General features: G+C 40.2%; 1 protein-coding gene across 2 annotated transcripts in view; it reads right to left on the reverse strand.

Moving 5' to 3' along the window:
• The window catches only part of RAPGEF5 (Rap guanine nucleotide exchange factor 5), a 226,731-nt gene that overhangs the window by 49,187 nt on the left and 152,078 nt on the right, over positions 1-25,466 (reverse strand). For both annotated transcript variants that reach the window (XM_023250436.2, XM_023250437.2), the window contains 3 exons: positions 24,932-25,065; positions 24,402-24,490; positions 532-610 (listed from right to left, as the gene is read on the reverse strand). In XM_023250436.2, coding sequence (XP_023106204.2) covers positions 532-610; positions 24,402-24,490; positions 24,932-25,065 — 302 coding nt within the window. The remainder of the gene's footprint in view (positions 1-531; positions 611-24,401; positions 24,491-24,931; positions 25,066-25,466) is intronic.

The raw sequence follows: 25,466 nt of genomic DNA on the forward strand, positions 1-25,466 counted from the left end.
CACATGTCTTCACAAAGCTCTGAAGAGACAGCAGTTGATTCCAGGGCGTAGTTTAGACCTCCCACGTGGGGGACAGCTGGTCTGATCCCGGACTTGTGGAGAACCGTGCCATCATGTGCGTACGTTCTCTTGCACAAGTCCTCTGGCACTAACCGCTGGCATGAACCTCTGGCACGAACTCACAAGTTCACTTACTGCCAATCCACTCAGCCTCTTGACTCTGGGGTACACCCACTATGCTAAAGTTACCTCCAGTTCTCTAAAGTCTTGAGACCTATGTTGGAAGAAAACATAATACAAACAGTACAATTTACCCATGACCTAGAAGGTGAAAACAGCAGCCCTGCTTTCCAGCTTCCCCTGTCAATTCTGTCTCGTGTCGTCTTTTACCTTGGATATCATTACATTAATATTTAACATATCCACACTCTACAGAGTGGCTGAGGAAATTAGGAAAGGCAGTTAATTACTAATGCGAGACATTGGTCTGAAGGGAAGCCGACGCAGCATCCTGAAGTTAATGAAGGATATTGCCTTAGTAGCGCCTGGCACAGGTCATCAGTTGTCATGAAGACTGTGTACGTGAGAAGGAAGTCATCAAGGAGGGTCTCTGCGAAGCAAGAGAAACAAACACAAGGTAAGCGAACCAGTGGTAAGAGGGACAACTGCTTCTCCAGCCTCTAAAACAGTGTGTGGCAGAAACATGATACATGGTGGTGGGTGTGGGAGGGGTTAGGATAGGAAAATTTTAGCCACAAAATACATCATTTATTCAAGTTAAGATTTTTTAAACTCCTTACACAGAATACCTCAAGCTATGAGGTATTTTTTTTTTTTTGCAAGGTTCTCTAAACATACTTTTGTCATCTTTTTTTTACTCCCTAAAACATCATTTACTTCTGTGGGTAAAGACGTTGTGGAAAACCAATACATAATAAAGTCTTTTGAAAAATAAATTTTACAATATTTCTGGGGTATATACTCCAATCCTACAGGAAATGAAGCCTGCATGTTTTAATAAATTAAGGTTTTCTATTACCTAAGTCTAGGGCAAGAACAATGGATAATAAAGTAGGATAATAAACTTAAAGAACACAGATCAGGTTCCAAGACCATTCACCTTTCTCTTTCAAAGGCATCTGTAAGAAGTTGGGAAAGTGGCAGGTGATGTTACTGCTATGGAGAGAGAGACCGAGCTAAGTCTCACTAAAAAGGGGGAACAGGTATAATGTATCACAATATGCTCCTTCCCTATCCCTTTCCTACCTCCTCAACCAACAAAAACAAATTTGATTTGTTTTTCTCTCTTGCCTCTTGGCCGTGAGTGTTCTAAGAAAAGTGCAGCTTACATGTCATATGGAATACCTAAACAGGCAAACTCTCATCCCCCAATATCACTTCCAAATTGATAGAAAAAAGATTACATGTAGAATGCAAAGTAGGGCTCTGGCCATAATAGTCTTTATCCACTCTCCTTAACTTAAAATTCATTTTACTATATGATTTCATTTTCATGTCCGTTACATTCTGGCCATCAAATTTCTAGATAATTGAAATAGCATTAAGTTGTGAGACTAATGAGCCTGTATACTCAATAGCATTTAAGCTCTCTAACTGCTACTCTAAGTACGTAAGTAGAAAGAATTGCCCAGTATAGAGCCCTATAGCTCTATGTTGAAGACTGGAAAAATTCCAGAATTTTTATAAATAACCAATAACATTTACTGTAAAAGTTGATCCATGTGAAACAACAAAGTTTACGAACACAAAACTCTGCTATAAAGGGGTAGTAAATGACATCTACAGTCTTGTATCAGTTGTCCCTGCTTCACTAATTCTGTTTTGTTTGGTTGCAGAACATCAAGATAATCCTGATTTACACAAATAAGTGGCAAATGGTAATGTTTAAAAAAAAAAAAAAAAAGCAAGCTTGCTTTCTAATTGCAAAATGCCCTTAAGTGAAATGAACCATAGATGTTAAGGAAAAGTATTAAGAAAGGTTTTTTTCAAAGATATTTATTTATTTATACTAAGTAACACTATTCTTTATTAAAAAATGAGTTTGACAAATGGCGCCTATACAGTAAAATAAGCCTACACTTACAATGTTGTATCACACTGCAGTATGTTAACAGTCACTGTTCCAACTTACTATTTCTTGTAAAAGTAAGTTCTCAAACAGATGTGTCTGGGCCTCAGTAGGCCTAAATTAAGATCTATACACTGTAAGTGTGTAAGAGGAAAGAACAGCCCAGTATAGAGCTTTACAGGCAACTGTGGCAATGTGGCTGGTTGGACGATTTAGTGTGAGCGCACACACACATCCTATATTCACAGAAGAGCCAGGAGCTCTCCACTAGAGCGCCTGCTTACAAAAGTCACTGGCAAACTCTGACTTTCAATGTAATTTCCAAATTCACAGAAGAGATTCCATCTCTACACGTGCATCTACGCGTGCACAACAAAGGCGGGAGAAGGTTTACTCTAAGACCTGCCCCAAAACTAGTTAATCCGGCAGCATAAGTCCATTGCTTGGTTATCCTAATGGAAAGTTTGAAATATACTTTTGAAACTCTGCGTCCTTCATCACAGTTTTTAAAATAGTTTCAATAGGGGCGTCTGGGTGGCTTAGTCAGTTAAGTGTCTGACTCTTGATTTCAAGCTCAGGTCATGATCTCATGGTTTGTGAGTTCGAGCCCTGTGTCTGGCTTTGTACTGACAATATGGAGTCTGCTTGGGATTCTCTCCCTCTCTCTTGGCCTCTCCCCTGCTTGTGCTCTCTCTCTTAAAAATAAACAAACTTAAACAAAATAGTTTAATGGCATAATGTCTGAACCCTAGGATATTTTGAAATACAACTTGAGAACTATCGTATCACTCTGGGACACTATTGAACAGGGATGTTCCCAAAGTCTAACACTGCTTTGTACTAAATGTAGTTGATGAAAATCCTCAATGTCTCTGGTCTAATTAGAAATGGGAGTCTTTTTTGCATACAATGTTAGATACAGGCAGCAAGAATCACAGAGTAGCCTAGAATCTATTTTAGGGTTCTCTGTGGGCCCTTATAGATCAGAGCCAACAATATACAGAAAACACTGGGTGAGGCCCTGAGAACCTCATACACTCAGCATTCAAAATGCAGGTTCAGTCTCTCTGGGATGTTCTTACACTTAGCTAATTTAAGGAGGCTGGAACTATTCTCTAATCAAAATTTACTCCATTAGCAACTGAAATTAGAATGAATGCCATTAAACTTTGACATAACCAATCATTCCATTCTGGAACAGCCTTAGATAATGAACTGAGTGATTCTAAGATTCTGGTTGTATGGTGGCAAAACCATTTGGCATTCAATTCAACAAATCAGCTCACACATGACAATATTTTGTTAAGGGCTTTGACCCAGAAATGCTTTCCCCTAAGCTTCTGCTATATTTAATATTCAACAGTATTACCTAATTATCTCCTTGCCATAGAAATATTAATTAAAATAAAAACAATGAGGCTACATGAAAACATCTCTGGTTAAAATCCTACTAAATAGCTAAAAATCCTAATGAATACAACAGATTCTCAATACCCTTGGTTCACATCTTTTCCCTATATAACATATTGTTATGAAAATTTTTTTATGTGTAAAGATCTTTCCCTTCTTTTTCAGCATTGGTATCTTTTGCTGCACATGAAAGTAAATGAATGATATAATCAAAAGGACACACTTCAGATAAAAATGCATTTTATAACAGCCATGTTTCAAAAAAGCCTGTCCCATGGCATTTAGGGATATTTTTAGAACCACAATGGCTACATAATTGATCCCCTGAAGACTATTAGCCAACAATAGCCATTTAGAAAGAGTAGCAAATCCACTGGCATCGACATTAAAACACTATAATTATCTATATTATATAATGCTTAATTAATAGTAATTTAAGACTTAGGCAGAAAAGCACCTTTGTGTATAAAAATATCTCTCATTTAAACAATTTCATACTTGCCATATACACTAACATTCTGAATAAAAAGATATATTCATTTTGCTTTCCAACTCTGTGAATACCTAGGTATTAATACACTAAAAGCTTTCCTTTGAAATTCTAATCATTAAATCAATCACTAAACCGAATCCCAAATTCTTAACTCATCACTGACAAAAATATTCAGCCATTCTTTTTGGAATATTACCCCCCACACACACAACATCCCTCCCCCCAAATAAAAGAATATTTATGTTGTGGCTATTTTAAATATAGGAAGTACTCTTGCAGTATAAAAGAAACATGCTGATAACATACTTATGTTATGTACTTATCATAAGTATGTATGTACTTATCATACTTATTGCTGGAAAGCAAATACTATTACAGTTTTAAGCACTATGTTCACTTGAAATAAAATATATCAATGTGTGGTCAAAATCTAAAGCTTTGATAGAAATGTTTCTAATATTCATGTCTATTATTCACCATAATGATGTTAATATGAGACTTTATCATCTGTTACTGTTTTCATTTTAAGGTGTAAGACAAGAATTGTCTGTTTCTATTTGATTTTATTTGAATTTATTTTTTTCTTTTAAATTTGTTAAATGTTTATTTATTTTTAAGAGAGAGACAGAGAGACAGAGTGTGAGTTGGGGAGGGGCAGAGAGATAGAGAGATACAGAATCCGAAGCAGGCTCCAGGCTCTGAGCCATCAGCACAGAGCCTGATGTGGAGCTGGAACTCAGAACCACGAGATCATGACCTGAGCCGAAGTCGGTTGCTTAACTGACTGAGCCACCCAGGTGCCCCATGAATGTATTTTTCTTTTATGCAAAAATTAAAGTATTTTCTCATTCTCATTTTAAGTGTATCAAGCACTCAAAATTTTCACTTCTGTAAAACATAAATGTTTCTAGAGCACCCTAAGACTTGTGTCAGGTGGACTAGTGATCAGTTTGGTACAGATCCTTTTTACAGGGTTCTGTTATGTAAATGTAGTCAAATATGAGAAACTGATCTAAATGTCTCAAAAAGGTCTAAGCTTAATGTTTTTTTCTGGGGGTGGGGGGTGGGTATAAGTGAATTGCCAAGAAAGCAAATGATAAAAATTTTGACAGACAACTGCCTTTAGTAGCTATTTAATCTAAGTATGGTAATGTGAATATTCAACATTTCTATACTAACTCATATTCCCTAAGTACTATTAGCAATTTTGTTTCACATGTATTTCTACTTCAGATGCAATGGAATTTAAGGCACTTTAAATATGTTCTACTTTAACCTTGATTTCAAGAAGCCAAAAAAACTTTGTACATAAAAGGTCTCATTTCTGGCCCTGGAATGTTACAACTTGCCATTATTTTTTGAGAAGCAGTGCCAAAATGTACCATGTAATTTGATTAAGCACAAGTTAAAAAAAAAAAATTAATGTTCATGATTGAATCATAGGTTAAAGTGCTACGCTGTTAAAAATATGCTTCTTTCTCAATGAATTTTCCATTTCTGAAAGCGGTATTAATGACCTCAAATGCAGCTGTTTACCACAGCTTTTAAACTCACTCAATTCCTGTATACTTTTACAGTTCTACCAGAGTACTCCTTAACTATTCTAAAACCACCAAATCTTGAGCTCTAATTTTAGTTTTCAACATTGATCACACAAGAAACGCTTATTCACTTAATGCTGTTTCTATATCGAATCTGTCTGAAAAGTCACCTCTTTAATGACAGGAGCTTCCTCCAGACAGAACTTGGATGGCACTCTTCAAGTAACGAAATCTATTTTACCTTGTAAAATTTGGTTTTGGAATCCCATCATTCTTTCCTAAGGAAAGAGTATACCAAAAATTACGTTCTTAACTGTGTTACATTGCACATGCTGCCTTTTACAAATGTCACTAGAAGGAGCATGGACTAATCAACACAGGGCTTGCCTACCTTCCCCACACCAAGGGCCATGTTTGCAGGTCACCGTGGGGGTAAGGGAGGTGACAGGTCCCATGAGCTCCTACTGGTTCAGCCCTCAGCTGCTCTCAGTGTCCAGGCACAATTGTAATTATAACCCATTTGTGGCTTGTGCATGCATGTGTCTGCTAAGCCTGCTGGGAGCTTAGAAAACAGTGTGAAAAATACAAAGGGAATCGGAGAGCTGAATTTTTACCTGTATGGCCTTAGGCATTGTACTTAACCTCTCAGGGCCTTAGTTAAGGCAGCTGTAAACTGGGTATCACACCCACACCTAGCAGAACTGCAGCCAGGATGAAACAGAATAATTTATCTAAAGCATCTGGCAGAGAACTTGAATACATCAGGCACTCAGTAAGTCCTCTCTGTTCTGTACTGTCATAAAATAATATTTAGATCCTGTCCCAGTTCTCCAAACGCCACCCATCAACCAAGAAAAACCAAGTATTGAGAACTGACTATATATAAGACATTTGTTAAGAAGGGACTAGAGGGTAAGAGACAGGAAAACATAAGAATGACCCACGGTTTCATGCTCACAATGAGTTAGGGAGTTGAGACATGTATCCCCAGGAAGTAAATTTAAATAAGGTAACATTTCAACTGGGCAGCACAAATCATAAATGTTGCAGGGGCTGAAGGAGACTCCAATATCCCAGGGAAGGTTTTACCAAACAGGTAGCATATGGGATGACCTCTGCACGTGTAAGAAGTATGGAGAAAGAGGTGAAATAAACATAAGCATGGAAGTGACTGGGGGTGGATCTGTGGCTGAGTCACAATCTTAGGGTCTTTGGGCCTTCTCTAGCCCTTAAAGATGTTTTTTTGTTGTGTGACAGTTTTAAAAATCAGAAGATCTGGCAACACCAGGTCTGCTGTTGTTGTCCTACAGCAACCATGGTTTAGAGCTGAGCTGCCTTTTTCATGCTGGGCGTACCAGTTTATCATGGTTCTGCCCTCACTGGCTTCACTTACTCATATTAGCTGTCTGTGGACAGGCAGGTTCCTAAGTCTTGGTCTGGGGTATAGTTGTGAAACAGTAATGGAAGAGATCACATGGCCTAACTGAGAAATAAAGCTAGAAAGTAGGTTCGAGCCAATTCTGCAGGGTGTTTGAGCCTTAGAATAAGAAGCCTGGGGCTTGTTTTATAGAAAAGGGGAAGTGAATGGAAATTTTCAAGAGGAGAAGTGACAAGAGATAGAGATTACACTTGCTCTATCAGGACAGTCAGGACAGTCACACTGGATAAAGGAAGAATAAGGAGAGGGAAGTTTACTTTAAATGCACTGAGTTTGAGTACTCTAAGGCTACTTTAAACGTTTATTTAATTTTGAGGGAGAGAGAAGGTGCACACATGCATAAGAACCCGAGAGGGGCACAGAGAGGGGGATAGAAGATCCGAAGCTGGCTCAGCACTGACAGCAGTGAGCCTGATGTGGGGCTTGAACTCACAAACCATGAGATGGTGACCTGAGCTGAAGTCGAACACACAACCAACTGAACCACCCAGGTGCCCCTACGGCTACTTTAAAGTGAAGATACTGGGTAAAAACATCAAAGACCAGAGCTTGCTAAAGAGGTCTGGATGATTATGGGAGCTACAGTAGGGAAAGAGTGGCTGGGATGACATTAAGTGTCATGTCAGATCCAGTGCGAGGGAGTTGTAAGCAGGGGTATGAGGTGAGCCGGGATGGATGTTCACATTTGGGCAATGCTAAGAGAATTCAGGAAGGAGGAAGAGAAGAAAGACACAAACAGGGGAACAGGGAGGCGTAAATGTCATAGAAGCCAAAAAGAAAGGACGAGTGGAAGAGAGCACACCAGGAGTGTCAAAAGTTGCTGGAGGGAGATTCATCAGCCTGACCATTCAAAGGTCACTGGATTTGGTGTGTAAATGGTCCCGGTCTGGGACACAGGGAGAGATGCCCCTTGGAAAACAGTAGGGGCATGCCCTCTCAGTCCTTTAGACTGAAAGGAACTACGGATAGTCAGATAATCAGCCCTCATACCATCTATCACACTGTTTCCCCCAAAGACTCTTCTCGCAGTTATAGCTCATGGATTAGTAACAGCAGTTGCTCTCACAAATAAGCCGGGAGGAAAAATTTCTTCATGATCAATCCAAGTATCATTTTATTTAACAGTATAGATTAGAACGTGGAAGTACCATGGGCATGGAGCTTTCAATACCTATCTGCCAGCATCTACCAACAAAAATTAATATCTAGTTGCAAGATGCACTCAGTCTAACATAGTCAACTGTCGGAGGTGCTCCATCTCCTATGATTAACATCACACAATACATTCTTAAAGATACAATCTAGGTTACTAAATGCTTGTCGACTCAACATTCCAAAATTTCATGAAACAAAGAAAACACTAATTTAAACATTAAATCTTAAATTACAAGTCTGGGGCCTGGTTATTTCAAGCAATAACTCTAATACTGGATTCAACTTAGGACAAGGTATGATTTTTTATCTCCCAAGCACCAAGAAGAATCTCTATTATCAGCTTTCTTCCCAAACTTGAAATATATCACCATTCTGGATGTTAATTTTTCCACTCTGGAAATCAGAGGAGTAAAATTTTATTTATTTTTTTGTTTCTGCTTAACAAAAACTCTAGAGATACGAGAGAGAGAGCAAGAAAGAGAGAGGGGAGAGAGAGAGAGAGAGAGAGAGAGAGAGAGAGAGAGAGAGAGAGGGCAGAGGAGGGGCAGAGAGAGGGAGACACAGAATCTGAAGCAGGCTCCAGGCTCTGAGCTGTCAGCACAAAGCCTAATGCGGGGCTTGAACCCACGAACCATGAGAGCTGACCTGAGCCGAAGTCGGACGCTTCACTGACTGAGCACCCAGGCACCCCCAAAAATATGATCTTTAAGAAATTAAACACAATTAAACATAACTAAGCCTCTTTCTAAATAATCTGGCACAAGATCTTATATAAATTGAAAATGTCTAATATAAGAAAATTTACTTTACTCTAAAATTTCCTTTACAGTTTAGTCCATGTTTAAAAATGTTTCTAAGACAAATATTTCAACCAGTGACTGACAGCAGGGACACCTGTGTGCTCTGGGTTCCAGACCAGCCAGTGGAGCTCTTTTCAGTAACATATGGCTGCTTTCTTTCTCACTCCAGTGAAAGGGAGACTGGTGCATTACTGTCACCAAGGAAGGTTTGGTCACAACTGTTGAGTGAACACCTATGGCTTGGGGTTGAGCACTGTGCTCGCTGCTATGAAGAAGGCCCAGTTTTAAGGCCTCAACTTTCACAGGGTTTGGAATTTAATCAGTGACATCATAAAAGGACCACATAAGGCAGCCCACTAGCAGCAGATGAATATCCCATTCATGGGAATGTCTGACCAAACCTCCACCCTCTCTCCCATCATCCCCCACCCCCATCCAGCACATGTTTTAGCCCTAGAGAACCCCAAATTTGCTTTGAACCTCACCTATTCCTTAGTGTGCCCCAGGAAGCCAAGGGTAGCATCATTCAATGGGCAATGAGGAAAAGTAGGGAAGAGAAGATAGCTGTTCTGTTTCAACATAATGAAACAACCACCCTCAACTGACCACATACTGGGGGCTGTACCATGAGCTTTACCCACATGATCTGTGCTCCTCAAATTCTTTCTAGGAGGCAGGTCTTGTACTCTCTTTTGCAGAATGGTGACATTGAGTCTGAGGTAAGTAAGGTGGAAAACTACTAAGTTGTTTCAAGTTAATATCAGAAGGGGCCTACGTCCCAAGGCAGGCTGATCCCCAGCACAGGATTTCACTGAACTCTGCTCTTCTGAGGCTGTGAATCCAAATGGTCCATACTGGGGGTAAGGGAAATGGATGCACAAGAACATCCACTGGACAGATGGACAGATATAGGAACTTGGCCTTTTTATTGGCCTTGAATTGCCAAAAATGCCCCTATAAAGTCATTTTCCATCTATGTGCCAGTATGCTGGAGTTCCTTTATGCCTACCCGAAATTTATTTTGTTTTTATTTTCTAGTGAACACCTGACAAACAGCAAATAGCTATATGGGATCAGCCAATTTCCTTTTCTAAAGGCAGAACTGACAATCACACGGGAGAATTAAGATAGTCCACAAACTCCTAATGCTCTTAAGATGTTTTAATGGCCATTTACACATAATTCTATTTTAAAAGGTTGAAATGTAAAGGCAGAAACCGAAACAATGTTTTAAAATGATCAAACCATAGGGGCTCCTGGGTGGCTCAGTCGGTTAAATGCCGACTTAGGCTCAGGTCATGATCTCACGGTTTGTGGGTTCAAGCCCTCCGTCAGGCTCTGTGCTGACAGCTCAGGGCCTGGAGCCTGCTTGGGATTCTGTGTCTCCCTCCCTCCTGCCCTTCCCCCATTCACACTCTGTCTCTCTCTCTTTCTCTCAAAAATAAAATAAACATTAAAAAAAATTTTTTTAAAGGTCAGACCATAAAACTCTTCCTTTCTTTCTAGATGAACTTTTCCATATTAAACATTACAAATACTGAGAATCATTAGTCACACTTTATTTTGTCCTTTCTTTCTTAAAAGAAAAGAACTGACTTCCACATCAAAGTCTTGGCTGTTCCTCACCTCCGTGACCACCTCTGCCTATCCCTCCAACATCTGGGTAAATAAGCCATTAAACATGTACTAACTGCCACTGGTTAAGATATTTTTGTCTTTCAGCTAAAGGCACTCATATAAATTCCTTTGTCTAAAATGGTTCTAATAAGTTAGTTTTGTTTAGAAGTAAATATACTACTCACACATCTAAGAACACCCTTAGGCCTTTCTCACAGCATTGGAATCACAAGATTCATGGTGATTTGACCCACATCGAGCAGTTATGTTACAGGCACATAAGAGTTCTGAAATATCACCAAGAATATAGTAATACATACTATAAGCTATCTTTAGGAGAAGAAATTTAATATGTGCTATTGTTAAACTTCATTGAAACCATAATATGTGAAATATTTTTTAATATATGTTTCATAGGCTTTGTGAAAAATATTTCTAACAACTTGTAGGGAGAATTTTGGTGTGAAAGATGTAGAATTCTCAAACATGAATTCAGTGGCTCAAATCAGATACGAGAAAGGTACTTACTATTAAGTACTCTTTGCATGTTAATAATACATGAGATCACTGTCAATAGTCAGTGTTGAGAAGACTACAAGAGCAAATCCAAACTATTTTATAGGCTTTAAAAAATGATCACACAGTGCTTTAAATCACAATACATTTATATTCCTTTGAAGAGAAGAAATATATAATCATGGGTGCACCTGGGTGGCTCAGTCAGTTAAGCATCTGACTCTTGATTTTGGTTCAGGTGCTGATCACACGGTTCTGAGATCAAGTCCCCCATGGAGCTCTGTGCTGACAGCACGGAGCCTGCTTGGGATTCTCTATTTCTCCCTCTACCCCTACACCCTGCTCATGCATGCACTCTCTTTCTCTCTCTCTCTCAAAATAAATAAACTTTAAGAAAAATATATATATAATCATGGCCTGGGACCTAAAGTATCAAAACAAACATAAGCTTCCATTTATTTATTTATTATTAAAAAAATTTTTTTAATGTTTATTTATTTTTGAGAGAGAGGCATACACAGAATGCAAGCAGGGGAGGGGCAGAGAGAGAGGAAGACACAGAATCCAAAGCAGGCTCCAGGCTCTGAGCTGTCAGCACAGAGCCCAATGCGGGGCTCGAATCCATGAACTGTGAGATCATGACCCAAGCCAAAGTCGGACGTTCAACCCAATGAGCCACCCAGGCACCCCCATAAGCTACCCCTTATAAAAATTACATACCACTTTTCATTTGTTTAGGAATCAAACTTTGATTTTTCTTGGCCATATTGCTCCCCAGATATTTTAAAACCAAACAACATATTCCTACCTTCACCTGCAGCTAGATGTGGCTATGACTAAGATAAAAGCAGAAGCCGTGTGTGATGGACACATGTGTTCTTGACCTGCTCCATCCTGCTATCTGGACTGGGATGCTAGCATCCCTCTTGATTTCAGGACATAAAGGCCAGACTCCGGGGACACTGCAGCGAAGAGCTGGAAGGAGTCTCAGTCCTGGCTGATTTCAGAGTGGCCTCACTAGTTCTACCAGCTCTCTACTGCACTTATTTTTATTTTCACATGAGAGAGAAGTATCCTTCCACCTTAAGTTACCATCAGTTTTTCTGTTACATACAGCCTTCCTAATAACAAATAATAAATTAACAAATCATATATACACAAAGAACATTTTCAGGAACTCAAACACATGATAAGCAGTGCTTCTCACGTTTCTCTATTATCAAAGCAGGCAAAGCACATTTAAGGAGAGATAAGTATTGTGAATTTATCCTGACCTCACTACTGTGGATTTCTAGAATATGCTGATGAAGAACACATTTGCCTTGCATGTTTTTCCCCCCAAAAGAACAAACACACTCCCTAGGAGACTATAATAGAGCAAATCGTCATAACAATTCTGAGATGTGTGCTAGCATTATGCCAGTCAGCAATGGCAGAACTTGAGCTAACTAAAGTATTTTTACGGAAGTCAACACAGTGGTAAACAAAATGGCTTGCAATGCCTTTAAATTCAGATCAAATTGCAACAAGACACAAGAGGGTGCATTTTCTATGTCCAACTCTGGAGAAGAGATCCAAAATTAGCGCGAAAAAATCTTCATCATGTTCCTTATTTTTTCTTGACAAAACACGTTACACTACATTGACGGTATCTATATCAATATCAAGCAAGACAAGAAAATTTAGGGGCAAAAATTTAACTCGCTTTAAGTACTAAGCAAATCTCTCTTTATAACAAGTATATTTATTTAAGGCATACTGAAAGGCACGTAATTACTGAAGGAATAGACCAGATGCTTTAATATTAGAACTGCTACCTATCATGAGTCCTGATACATGTAGCCCTTGCACCAAAAACGACATTCACTCAAGGCTGAGAACTTAAGTAGAGATACCCAGCCAAGTATGCAATAGGCAATTTTAACTTATACTTTTCATCTTCACTGTAAGTGAAACTCATTTACAGGATTAAAGGATTTAAAAGATTCATAAAGTATCCTGTATGAAGACAACGGACAAGAACAGTTAAGTCTGAAGCAGAAAAAGATACAGAATTGCTCTAAAAACAATTTTCTATCACTATTCAGATTACAATAAGATATTTTGGGGATTACAAGATATTTTAGTTTTCTACATTTTCTGTTCACTCATATTTAACCATTCCCTCTAATTTCATATTTATTGAAAGATTTGGGGGAAGGCCCGCCAGCCAAGAAGCAGCCTTATGTGTAAGGCAAAAAGCTGCAAACAGAATGAAAAGAATGGTTTCAATTGTAGAGCAAGAAAGCCCCAAGGGCAGAAAATGAGGATAATGGGAAATGGGAGGGGAAGGTTATAATGAGAAAGACTGCAAAGAGAAATGAGAAAAAGCTCAATTATAGGTATGTTAAAGGCAAAAATTCTCCTGCTCAAAGAATATCCCTTTCAGACATGTGGTTGTCAATTACAGCAATTCTGTGGCACTGCACCCTTTCAATGAAGCAATAATTCGATTGAAACATGCTGTGAGATTAGCATGCGGTGATTATAATCAACAAATTGCCATTCACTAACATTTCTCCCTCACACTTAGGAGACTACCTCAAGTACACACTCTTACACAGAAAAATCACTTACAATTTTTTTTTTCTGATAGAATGCTAGTTTCACTTGAGGAAGATGGCATAGCATTTTATGGTTAGTTTTTTAATGTTTATTTATCTTGAGAGAGAGCAGGGGAGGGGTAGGAAGGAAGGGAGAAGGGGAGAGCGGGGGAGAGAGAGACACACAGAGAGAAAATTCCAAGCAGGCTCCATGCTGCCAGTGCAGAGCCTGATGTGGGGCTCAACCTCACAACTGTGAGATCATGACCTGAGCAGAAATCAACAGTCAGTCGCTTAACCATCAGAGTCACCCAGGCGCGCCGGCACAGCATTTCAAATAACACAAGGACATCGTATGATCTCACTTCAAATCTTTCAAATGTCTGGGGAGGTGACACACAAGATCTCTGAGAGAGAGAGCGAGAGAGAGAGACACAGAGAAAGAGAAAAGAGGTTTTTTCATCCTTTGACATTGACTTAGACTCCAGTAACTTCAGTCAGTGATGTTACAGTAAAACTATGGCCTTGCTAAAATTACTAGATTGCCAATTCTATTGACACGGTATATTTTATCTTCATGAATTTTAGAATCTGTTGCTCCTTCCAATTTGCTACTCCAAACATGCCTGTGTTATACCACACATTTAAACAAGTATCTGGAAATTCAGGGGGACACCAACAAAATCATAAGTGTCTGCAGTGCAGTATTAAATATACCCAAAGACCCATAACTAAGAAAATATGTTAATTTTACAAACTTGGGACATTTAGGAAAAGCATCACTTTTTTAAAGGAATAGAAATCCATTTTCTTTTTAAAACAACAACAAAAAGGAAACAGCAAAATATAAGAACAAAAATCAGTACCGAACTAACTGAAAATCTGTACTATAGAGATTCTTACTAGGTATATATTAGGGAGACAGAATATGAGAACTAAACAGGCTGTTACCTTTCTCAAATTTATTTTTATGAGAGAAAATTCAAGTTATACTGAGGATCTGTGTTTCAAAAGCAACCTGCATCCTGTATCAAAGAGACTAGATAGATTTAAGACAGTATTTTCTTCCTGTAATAATAAAGCTGAAGACTCTCAGGGCTTCATTGATTCTACATGAACTTTGCGTCTTTTCAGACAGGGCCTTTTATATAATTTATCTTTCAAAATAGATTGTAATTTTATATATTCAGATCCTTTGAAAACTGACAATTCATGTACCAGAGTATTTTATTATTTGTAATAATTTATCCTCCAGCCATTCTAGGAAATTAGAAATTTACTCAACTGTAAAGAAATACCTAAGGTTCCTAACGGTGTCATCAAATTGGGCATCTGAGGTGAAGGGAAAGCAAATAAAATGTAAATAAGGAAAATAAAGCAAATAAAACGTGCAGCAGTGAATGAAAGAAAAAGTCCATTCATTTCTACATCTCTCACACTGGCTACAGTTTACACAGAAAACCCCTCATGGTTCACGGTTTGAGAACATCACCACCAGGACTGACTTTACAGAAAACAGCAGTCCCATGTGAATTTCATTTAGAATTCGTGTGAAGGAAACTCTGAAAGACCCTCTGCTTCACCTCCAGGCTCTAGGATAAGAACTTCACTCAAACCATCAGAAAGTGGTGATATTTTCCTTATAAGTATTCAAAGAAGAAAATCTAGAAGCTTGTTGAGATGTCCAGGTTTTTCAACATCCTTAGAGTCAAGAGGCTTAAGACTTAACATCTCAGGTAATTCTTGCTCCATATGTATTTCATTTTCCCTTTCTTATCTTCAGATCCTCTTGAAATTAATTTTCCATAGCCTACAATATTTTAGTTTGCTTCTAGTGTGCTCTAGACTATAGCTGAACACAAAATATGGGAAGAGGTTGTATGGATTCAACATGAAAATGATGCAAATTAAAAAAATGCATTCCAGTGATCTGTTCTCATTCTAAATATGAATTGTATGCCTGGAAAGTATGCTGTACTCCTACTTATATCTTCATCCATTACACACCTTCCTTTGCCCATTGGTTATGCGGTAATGAAACGTTCACATTTCCATTATTAATCAGTGTATGTTAATGACCTTATGCTTCAGCTCTGTCTCACTTCATTTCACCTTGCTTCATTACCAACAAGAGTATTAATTAACCCACGATCTACTGGCAGCGTAAAAGCATCAATTCCCTTGTTATCATACATAATATCACATGTTTAAAGGTGGTGTGAATAGATTAGATCAGATGATGAGTACCTCAAATGAAATCCACGGTCAAAATATGATTTTTAATCACTTCTCATGCGAATGTTCTGACATAGCATCAGCTAGTATTAGGGTCTCTTCCTTCCCTTCTTTTGTAACCTTCTTGAAGCCCTTAGCTCACCCAGTGGCCATCCCGCTCACAGCTGGAAACCAAGAAGCAGGTCTTTGTGCGGAGATTACAGCACTCTTAAGTAGCTACTGAGGCACCTGATTTGGGGTTTATAGCTAGAGTTGAATGGTATGTTTTTACTTCCATTATGCCTTTTATCCATGACTCTATTCACTAGAAAAAAATGATCTCTGGAATAAAACTAGGGATACACCTGGGTTCATTTCCAGATTCAAATGATGATTCTATCTCTGTAGCAGCTTAGTTAACTTTTTCTACCTTAGCTTCTATGTCCATGAGATGGGGATAATTATCCTGTAAAAAGATCCATCTGCAGGGCACCTGAGTGGTTCAGTTGGTTGAGCATCCAACTCTTGATTTCAGCTCAGGTCATGATCCCCAGGTCATGAGATTGAGCCCCACATCGGGCTCCACACTGAGCATGGAGCCTGCTTAAGATTTTCTCTCTCTCTCTCTCTCTCTCTCTCTTTCTCTCTCTCTCCTCCCCCTTCCCTCCCTCCTCTACTTGCTCATGCTTGCTCTTTCTCAAATAAAAAATAAAAAGTTTATGAATAAATAAAATAATCCATCTGATGGAGAGGATGTTTGGATAAATGGAGGGTTATCTTGAGTAATTTCCAAATCCTGGCTCCCGAATCTGGAAGGGACCTCAAACATCACGTGGCCTAAGTCCTCTGCTTTCGTTAATGAGGCAACTGAGAAGAAAACTTCTACATAATTCTAATTATCTCATTATTTGTCAACATTAATTTACAAAGTCTCCCAATGCTTCAATTATGGTCTCCGTAATAATTCTGCGTATTAGTAACAGGGAGGGAAGTTAAGGGAATTGCCCCCAAACTAAAACAAAACAAAACCCACAGTACAGAGTATACAGCAGAGCAGAAACTATATTTTCCCATGAACACTTTTACCTCCAGCTTTGTCTCAACAGCACTTTGGGGATTTTCATGGTAACTGTGGATAGCTATCTCAAGCCTTGGCTTTATCTGGCAAAGTAAGCCTTCACTGAGCAGCGATGCTCAGCATCTCAGGCATACCCACGGGGGCTGGAGTTGGTGCTAATGAATTTATTCTGCTGTTGACTTTTTTATTAAAGCATGTATGCAAACAAAATTAACCTCATATTTAAATGTGGCAGTTTCATAAAGCTGAAAAAGACCTCAAATGGCAACCTATCTAGTTATATGTCTATGAAAAAGTTATTTTCACAGGTGAAGATGTTAAAAGATGGTATCAAACATTTCCGTGGATGCAGATTCTACGGCTTGTAGTTCCAGCTACTACCATCTGGGGACACCTATACCTATTTCAAATTTCTTTCTTTCTTTCTTTTTTAATCTTTATTTTTGAGAGCTAGAGACAGAGCATGAGCAGGGGAGGGGCAGAGAGAGAGAGGGAGACAGAGAATCGGAAGCAGGCTCCAGGCTCCGAGCTTTCGGCACACAGCCTGATGTGGGGTTCAAACCCATGGACCGTGAGATCATGACCTGAGCCGAAGTCAGTCACCCAACTGGCTGAGCCACCTAGGTACCCCATCTTCTTCTTCTTTTTAATTTTTTTCTTTTTAACGTTTATTTTTGAGACAGAGAGAGACAGAGCATGAACGGGGGAGGGGCAGAGAGAGAGACACACAGAATCGGAAGCAGGCTCCAGGCTCTGGGGCTCGAACTCACGGACCGCGAGATCATGACCTGAGCTGAAGTCGGACGCTTAACTGACTGAGCCACCCAGGCGCCCCCATCTTCTTCTTTTTTATTAATGTTTATTTTTGAGAGAGCAAGAGAGCTCTGAGAGAGCGAGAGAGCAAGAGAGCTCGTGCACGCACCGTGGGGGAGGGGAAGGGAGACAGGGAGACAAAGGATCCAAAGAGGGCTCTGCATTGACAGCCTGACAGCACCAAGCCGGATGTGTGGCTCAAACTCAGGAACCGTGAGATCATGACCTGAGCCAAGAGTCAGACCCTCAACAGACTGAGCCACCCAGGCACCCCTCAAATGTCTTCCTTTCTCTTTTTTCTTCAATTAAGTCTATGTCCTTTGGTTCTGAACTTTGTTGAAAACAACCAATAGTTTCATGTTAATTCTCTAAAATACTTTAATACATCAAAATTTCCTCTAGCTTATTTTTAAAGACATGTGGATATAGTGATCCTAAAATAGTGCCTGTAATGATACTGGTTAACATTTAATATCCACTATTTTCCTATTTGCTTTTTTGTCTGAATCCTCTCACTGGAATATAAACCCCATGAAGGTAAGGAGTTTGTTTACAACTGCATCCCCCACATCTAGGACATAAAGAAGTTAAAGATATTTGCAAAATGAAGGAATTAATTATTCCTAAGGTATTCATTCATGGGCATACAGAAATTGAGTAATTAAAAATGCACGGTTATATTTTATCACAGAATTAGTGTATAAAGTTAAAAGTAAATTATGGGGATGGTTAGTATAAAAGATAGGATGTAGTATATTTCACCACTGGGGCAAAACTGCCCTTGGCAACAGACTATTTCTGAATATCCCAAGATGGCTTGGTAATAAAATTCTATAAATGGATTTTACTAGTAGGTGATAAATCAAAGCCATTCTTTGGAAATGTTATAGTATATAAATTCTCAAAGGAACTTCAAAAGTTTCCCACTGAGCAAGGTTATACACAAACACACATAAATCACCACCAGGTATGGCCACTGAGCATGGGTTCCAAGCTTCCTCCCCCATCAACATTCTAACTGCTTTGAGTCCAAAGACAGGCAGCAATAATAGAATATGAAGGTAGACTAAATAGCTAACATCCTTGTACAATGGGTAAGTGATAGTGATTTCAGCGTAAAGTGACCACAAGCTTCTGGAAACTGTCTGCATGAATTCTCGGGTCTCTCCTCCAGATCTGGAATTCTATGGTTCTGTGACATTCGGAAAGATGTTGATTAGATCCTTTTGAGTGAAGGTGTTTTAGTGATGAAAGACCATCTTTTGTATGGTTTGCTCAAGGTCTCAGGAGCCCAGATCTGGGGGGGACCCCAGACTTCAGAATCTCAATTTAGTACCCTTTCTACTCTGCCATGTGCAGAGTTTTTCTCCTTCCTAAAAACACTATTTCTTGCAGAAGTAAGCATCTTGGCTGTGAGACATAAGGGCCACCCAAGGATTTTTACTGTGTGACAGAATCCTGCCAAAAATCCAAGTGGGTTTGGTTCACTCTATCATCACCTCCTCATTCCAAACACTGAGAAGTCGAATAAACAGCTGTGTGTCCAGGACCTCTGTCTCCCCCGATTTTTTTCCTTTTTTAAAAACATCACTTCAGTGGATGGACCAATCGGGTAGGACCAAATTGTGAAATTCTTAGGCTGCAGAGGTTCAGGGACAGGGACCAGTGGACGTGAGGCTGACCAGTGGACATAAAGCCCTGAAGAGGGGTTGGAGGGTAGAGGGGAAGTGGAGGAAAGGGGAAATGATGCCCCTCACTCCGAGGCAAATATATATTTGAAACTATTAGAAACTTGGAATAAATCTTAAAAAGCTGCTGGGGGTGGGGTGGTAATGAGACAAGGTCAATGTTCTATTTCCGTGGCTCTCATATCTGGCTGCATATCAGCATCACTTGGGGAGCTTTTAAAGCCAGTAAAGCTTAGGTCCCATCTCAGGCCTACTGAATCAGAATCGCTGGGGTGGGACCCAGGTGTACCACCATCTAAGAATTTTCTATGCCTAGTCTCAACAAGTTTTAGTTCTGCAAAAGCTATGCTTCACAGTTATTACTGTCTTCTTCTTGCCAGAGGCAGCCTGGCACAGAAGTAACAAAACTCTTTCCAGAAATCCTAAAAGGTAAGGGAATCAAGGAAGAAGTTCACCTAAATTATCTTCTCTCTTTCCAATGACCGGGAGAAAGGCATTCTTAATTTTTCTTCCCAAGAAATATGCATCAAGTGCTTATGACAGGCTTGGTGCTAGCCAGGAAGAAGATTAAAAGAGTTAATAAAAAATGAAGTGCCTGTCCTAGCTTTCCTCAAGGTTCTACCAGTGCATTGCCCTAAAAAAAGCCATTAAGCTGGCAATGCAGATTAACTTCTGGACTCTATCGATGGAGTGAAACACCCCTAAATATAAGCCAGGTACTTTCATTGTTGCCTCACTACAAAGATAAGGGACTCAGTTCCTCAATGATGTGCTCAACCTCCTAGGTGCTGCTGAAAGCATAGCACCAACACTGAGGCAAAAGTAGGCATTTGCACACTGAGTATCCAACCACAGACTATGTGAGTTACTTGTCAAGTAACCAAACCAGCCACACTCTGAAGAAAGCAGGTCAAGCCTAATAGGATTGAGCTGGTCCCAACCATCCTATTCTCTGTTCGCTTTTCTTAAAAACCTGTAACCTTGAGTGCTTTTGCTTCAAAAGGACGCATAAAGAATAAGGAAATGGAAAAAAAGAGGGGAGCAAATAATGTATTTCCCCTTGTGTTCTCCCTGAGGTAGATTTGTCATAATGCAGATTCAGAAAGAAAAATCAATAAGAAGGTTTTTCTTGATGTAATCCATCCAATACATAATTTCCCCCCTACTTTGAACCAGAAGTCATTATTCCCAACAGTAGCATCCCTAAACAAAACATATTGTATCCTTTCCAGGGAGGGCAAAGAGTTAACTAGGAGCAGGAACCCTGTAGACCTTATAGACCAGGGCTGGCTGGGGGGTGGAGGGGGTGGGAGGACTCGCTCTTCTATCCCTCCAGCCTCTACTCACAATTCCTTGTTTTTCTTTCTCCTTGCCCGCTTTGTCATTGTCCTGGGCTGAGAATGCTCAGTGATGTCTACCCTCTGGGAAGATGAAAGACAGAGCTGCTTGATTTTTCCCTGTCATTCCAAATGTTTAAGTCAGAACCTGAACCTTGACAGAAAAGGTAATCTTTGAAAGCTGCTTCTGTCACTTTCCATGTTCAGAAATAGATATCCAGTGGCCGGTTTTTCCATCTGAAACAATGAAGAATCATTCATTCATTCATTCTTCATTCTACAGCTAATCGTGCAAAGAGCCCTTATGCCTAGTTCTATAAGGGAGGAAAGGCACACATAGAGGGGATTATGAGAAAACACACATGCTATGCGTTGTGTGGAACTAACCATTTAGGGAAATCATTAGTAGGCTGCTTTTAAAAAAGCATCTCTGACATTATTTTTGCTTTTAAAACTCAGTTTGACTTCATTCATATGGTGATAGAACACTATATATTGTTTTCTATTCTGGACTCAGGTAACAACAGGAATACATTAGGTCAACCGCTCTGCCATTCTCTTTCCTATTCCATTCAATTAAGTCAACGTTTTTCCACTTGCACGTTAACATCAATTAGTAATCACTTCAACTGCTCCTCTGTGAGTGCAGAAGGTCTTTTATTGGGCCTTGCACTTACATTTTCACAACTAAGTAACTTTTGTGGCAGAGGGAGGGGAAATTCCATCTCTTGCACCATTATTTTGCCCAACCTCTGGTGGGTACAGGAATGTAAGAACCCAGAACAGACTCATCCCAGTCTCCAGGAGCACTTACGTCCTCCCACATGCCCTTTCCTCCTCATTGCCATCGAGGCCATGTGGACGACCACCATATGGCCCCAGCTGGCCCCATATGGCTCCCTCTCTCTAAAAGGGGTGCTCAAGAACATAAAAACGCTGCTGTATACTTTTATTGCAGCCCCTTCTCATTTTCCTCCATCTGTCTTCCATATGTTTATACGATGCTATTAGGCTCTTGCACACATAGGCCTTTTATGATAAGGGTTGCCAGCCTGGCCAAAATAACTAAATACCTCTGTTGGTAACAAGAGGCCTCGGTTACTTTCAATATGAGATTCATCTAGTATTCAAACTAGAACAAACTAACAACCACTATTCTTCAATTTGCCCACGAAATTTATTTTATTTATATATATATATATATATATATATATATATATATATATATATGATATTTCTTTTTCATTTTAGCAACAAAAACCACATGCTGGCTTTTCTGTTGTATTTTCTCCAAGTGCTGTATGTGAAGTTTTGAAGAACCACATGGGACTTCACTTAGGCCTCCCTATTACACACCCATCAATCTCATAGGTTTGACTTTTCATTTTCATAAAGTTCTCCTTGAATTGGAGGAAAAGTTGCTACTATGCTTTCTTCAAGTGTCACTACAAAAATCTGAAGTCTCATGCATCCTCTGAAAACTCTGAGGAAATGAGTAAAAATGAGGAGAGGCTGAACTTGACAGGGGTCTTCTTGCCTGGCTTAGGACAAGCCACTGAGCTCTGGTCCTCTTTGCTTTGCTTTGCTTTGCTGAGCACACGGCTAAAGTGACACATTTGACCCCAGTGTTGGTATAACAGTCACTAGACACCACGCACAACATCATTTCCAGCAGTGGCCAACTCCTAGCATTAGTAATCAGAGTGATTTCTCATTCCCAGTGTTAAACAGTGGGAACTTGTTAGTTGCCACCTAGGCCGTCTTTCTCAAAAACCCAACGGGGATTAGAAAGAAAGAAAAAGGAAATCAAATTAGGACTAACACTGGCTGTAATAATTTTTACACTTATTGGGGAGCCTGGGTGGCTCAGTCAGTTAAGCGTCCCACTTCGGCTCAGGTCACGATCTCGCGGTCCGTGGGTTCAAGCCCCGCGTCGGGCTCTGTGCTGACAGCTCAGAGTCTGAAGCCTGCTTGGGATTCTGTGTCTCCCTCTCTCTCTGCCCCTCCCCTGCCTGCACTCTGTCTCACTCTCTCAAAAATAAATAAACTAAAAAAAATTTGTAAATAATTTTTACACTTACTAATATGACCTAGACACAAATTCTCACATTATAGAGAACTGTGGGTACTATTAAAAAGAAGCAAGCATTCAATCTCCCCAAATATGTATCCACATTGAAAGGTATCCTTTTGCAGATTATTTCCTATAACCTAGTCCAAACCACCTGTGTAAACCAGTATGGTAATCAGTACATGGAAAATTATGCCCAGTTCCATGATGATTGTATCTGCTATATATAGAACATGGGAATAGTGCTCAAATGCACAAAATATCAATCAACAGACATGCAAAAACAAATGCCAGCAAATGCCATGAGAATGTTTTTCTTTCAGCCTGTGTATAAATGACAACTAGTGATCCCCCCCACCCCCTGCCAAACATATGCAAAATAAAGTGTCTATTTGAATACTGAGATCAAAGTGTAACATTACTGTAGGATAGGAGATTAGGTCATTTTCCTTTTCTTGTTTTTAACTCACTTACACATTTCACACAACTTTGTTTCTTGTAATGTCCTTCACAATGCAATTTAGAGCCAGACATCAGGTTCGGACAAAAGAAGAAAAAAACAAAACAAAACAAAACTACTGGGACCTAAGGAAACTTGCTCCCACCTACGCTGTCATTTCACAATCTTTCCTACAAGGGAAAAACCTAAGGTGTTACCCTGCAGGAATTCAACCTACAAACACTTTTTATTGATGCAGTCAGTATACTGTAAACTGTGGGTATCACAAGTGCTGTGATAACAGCAAAAAGTGCATTTTAGTCAGGAGATCAAGTTATAGACAGAGGCCTATTCATTGGAATGATGTTCCACGCTGGAACAAATTACAAATTTGTTAAGAGAATTTTGGTTAAAAGAAGTACGTACTTGCCCTTTGGTGATAAAGGAAGCATGATTAGGTTATTTTGTAAATGCAAATGATAGTGTTTCCCAAAATGCAAGGGTGACAAAGCTAAATGGGTATTTTGCTCCCAGATTAAAGAGAAAGGACAAGAAGTCTGATCAATAAGCCTTCAGTGAATTATAGTTTCTGGTCTGCCAAGCTATGAGGATGATATTCTGCACAGCAGGGCTTGCTCTGAGCAGTTTGCAAATCACCTGGAAAAAGGCAGAAGTTGCTGCGAGGCTTATAGTTGCTGAGTAGTTGCATTAATTGTTGACGTTTCTGCAGGGAGGCTGCTCCCCTCAGCTCAGCACTTCCCACAGGCCAGGTGAATGCTTGTCGCTTGTATTTCTTCCCAAGGAACACTGGCTATTAAGATGCTGGCCTCTTGCCAACTGCCTTTAGGTGAGATTCGGTAAAAATTGCCAAAGACACAAGAACATCTGCCTTCTTACCGTTTTCTTTGTACAGCGACTTCCCAGGCAGCTGCTTGGATCTACATGTGTCCATTTACTGGATTGAAACAAAACAGCACGAGGCCAAGGGGGGAGGCGCACAAAGCATATGCTGTTTCTGCCCATGCTGATTTAGGCTACAGTGGGAGCCTTGCCCCTAAGGATATTGACAAGGGCAGCCGCAGCTGTGAGTCTGGAAGCTGGAGACACCCCCCCCCCTTACCTGTTTCTTTGTCCTGGACTTCTTCCAGGTGCAAGTCATTCAAAAGGTGCTCCAAAATCTTCTCGGGGGTCCCGGACACGACCACGTATCTGTCAGAGAGCAGAGAGTCCACGGAGTCATCCTCGGTGGAAGACTGCGAGCGGCTGCTCCATTCATCGTCCTCATCCTCCTCGTCAATGTATTTGAAATAAGGCACATCGAAGGTAGGCAAGGGCAGCTCTCGGTCTGAGAGCGCTGCGGATTCCTTCCTCTCTAGATGAGGGTCAAAGACCCTCAGCCGGGAGCTGCCCATTGTGAGCGACTACTAACAAAGGCATCCCCTAAGAGCTAAAAGATCTTGCCATCTCTGTCCTTTCGCTGGGAACTGAGTCCATCTGGCTGCCAAGAGCTCTGCAGTCAGAACGCTCGAGAGGCGGAGAGAAAAGAGGGAGGGAGGGACGGGAGGCAGCGGGAGCGAGTGAGATGGAGCGAGAGAAGGGGAGGCAGGCAGGGCCGAGGAAACAGGAGCGCGTGCCGCGGTGCGAACTCACCTCCAATCACTCTCGGCGCTGCCGCTGCCGCTGCCGCCGGCCAGGGGGGCTGGGCCACAGCACTGCACCTTCTTCAGCACCAGGACGTTCCTCTCCTGCTCCTTCACCTGGACCGTGGCCACTTCCTCATCCAGCTTGTTTGGGGATGGAGCGATGGATGGGAGGAAAAAGGGAGAGAAAATTACACAGGCAAAAAAACAAACAAAAAAACCCAACCCAACACAAACAGAACAAAACAACCTCCCACCCCCACCCTAGAAAAAACAGGAGTAAACTGAAGCTGGGTTTTCTCAAGTTGCTTTCCACCATGATTTCTTTAAAGATTCTGTAAAAAAGAGAAGTCTGCTCAGGAATCTCCCTCTAATGGTAGAGTGTCCAGGTTCAAGTTCTATGGACACATAAAGCATTTGGGAGACATAGATACTGTAAAGGAAAAGGGAAAAAGTAAATAAAGTGGGGCTTGGATTCAGAGAGTTCACTTTTAAAACTACCTGAATGATTTGAATTAAGGAATCCAAAGTTCAAAGTTTCAGAA

This window comes from Felis catus, chromosome A2 (genome assembly GCF_018350175.1).
Source record: "Felis catus isolate Fca126 chromosome A2, F.catus_Fca126_mat1.0, whole genome shotgun sequence".
NCBI lineage: Eukaryota > Metazoa > Chordata > Mammalia > Carnivora > Felidae > Felis > Felis catus.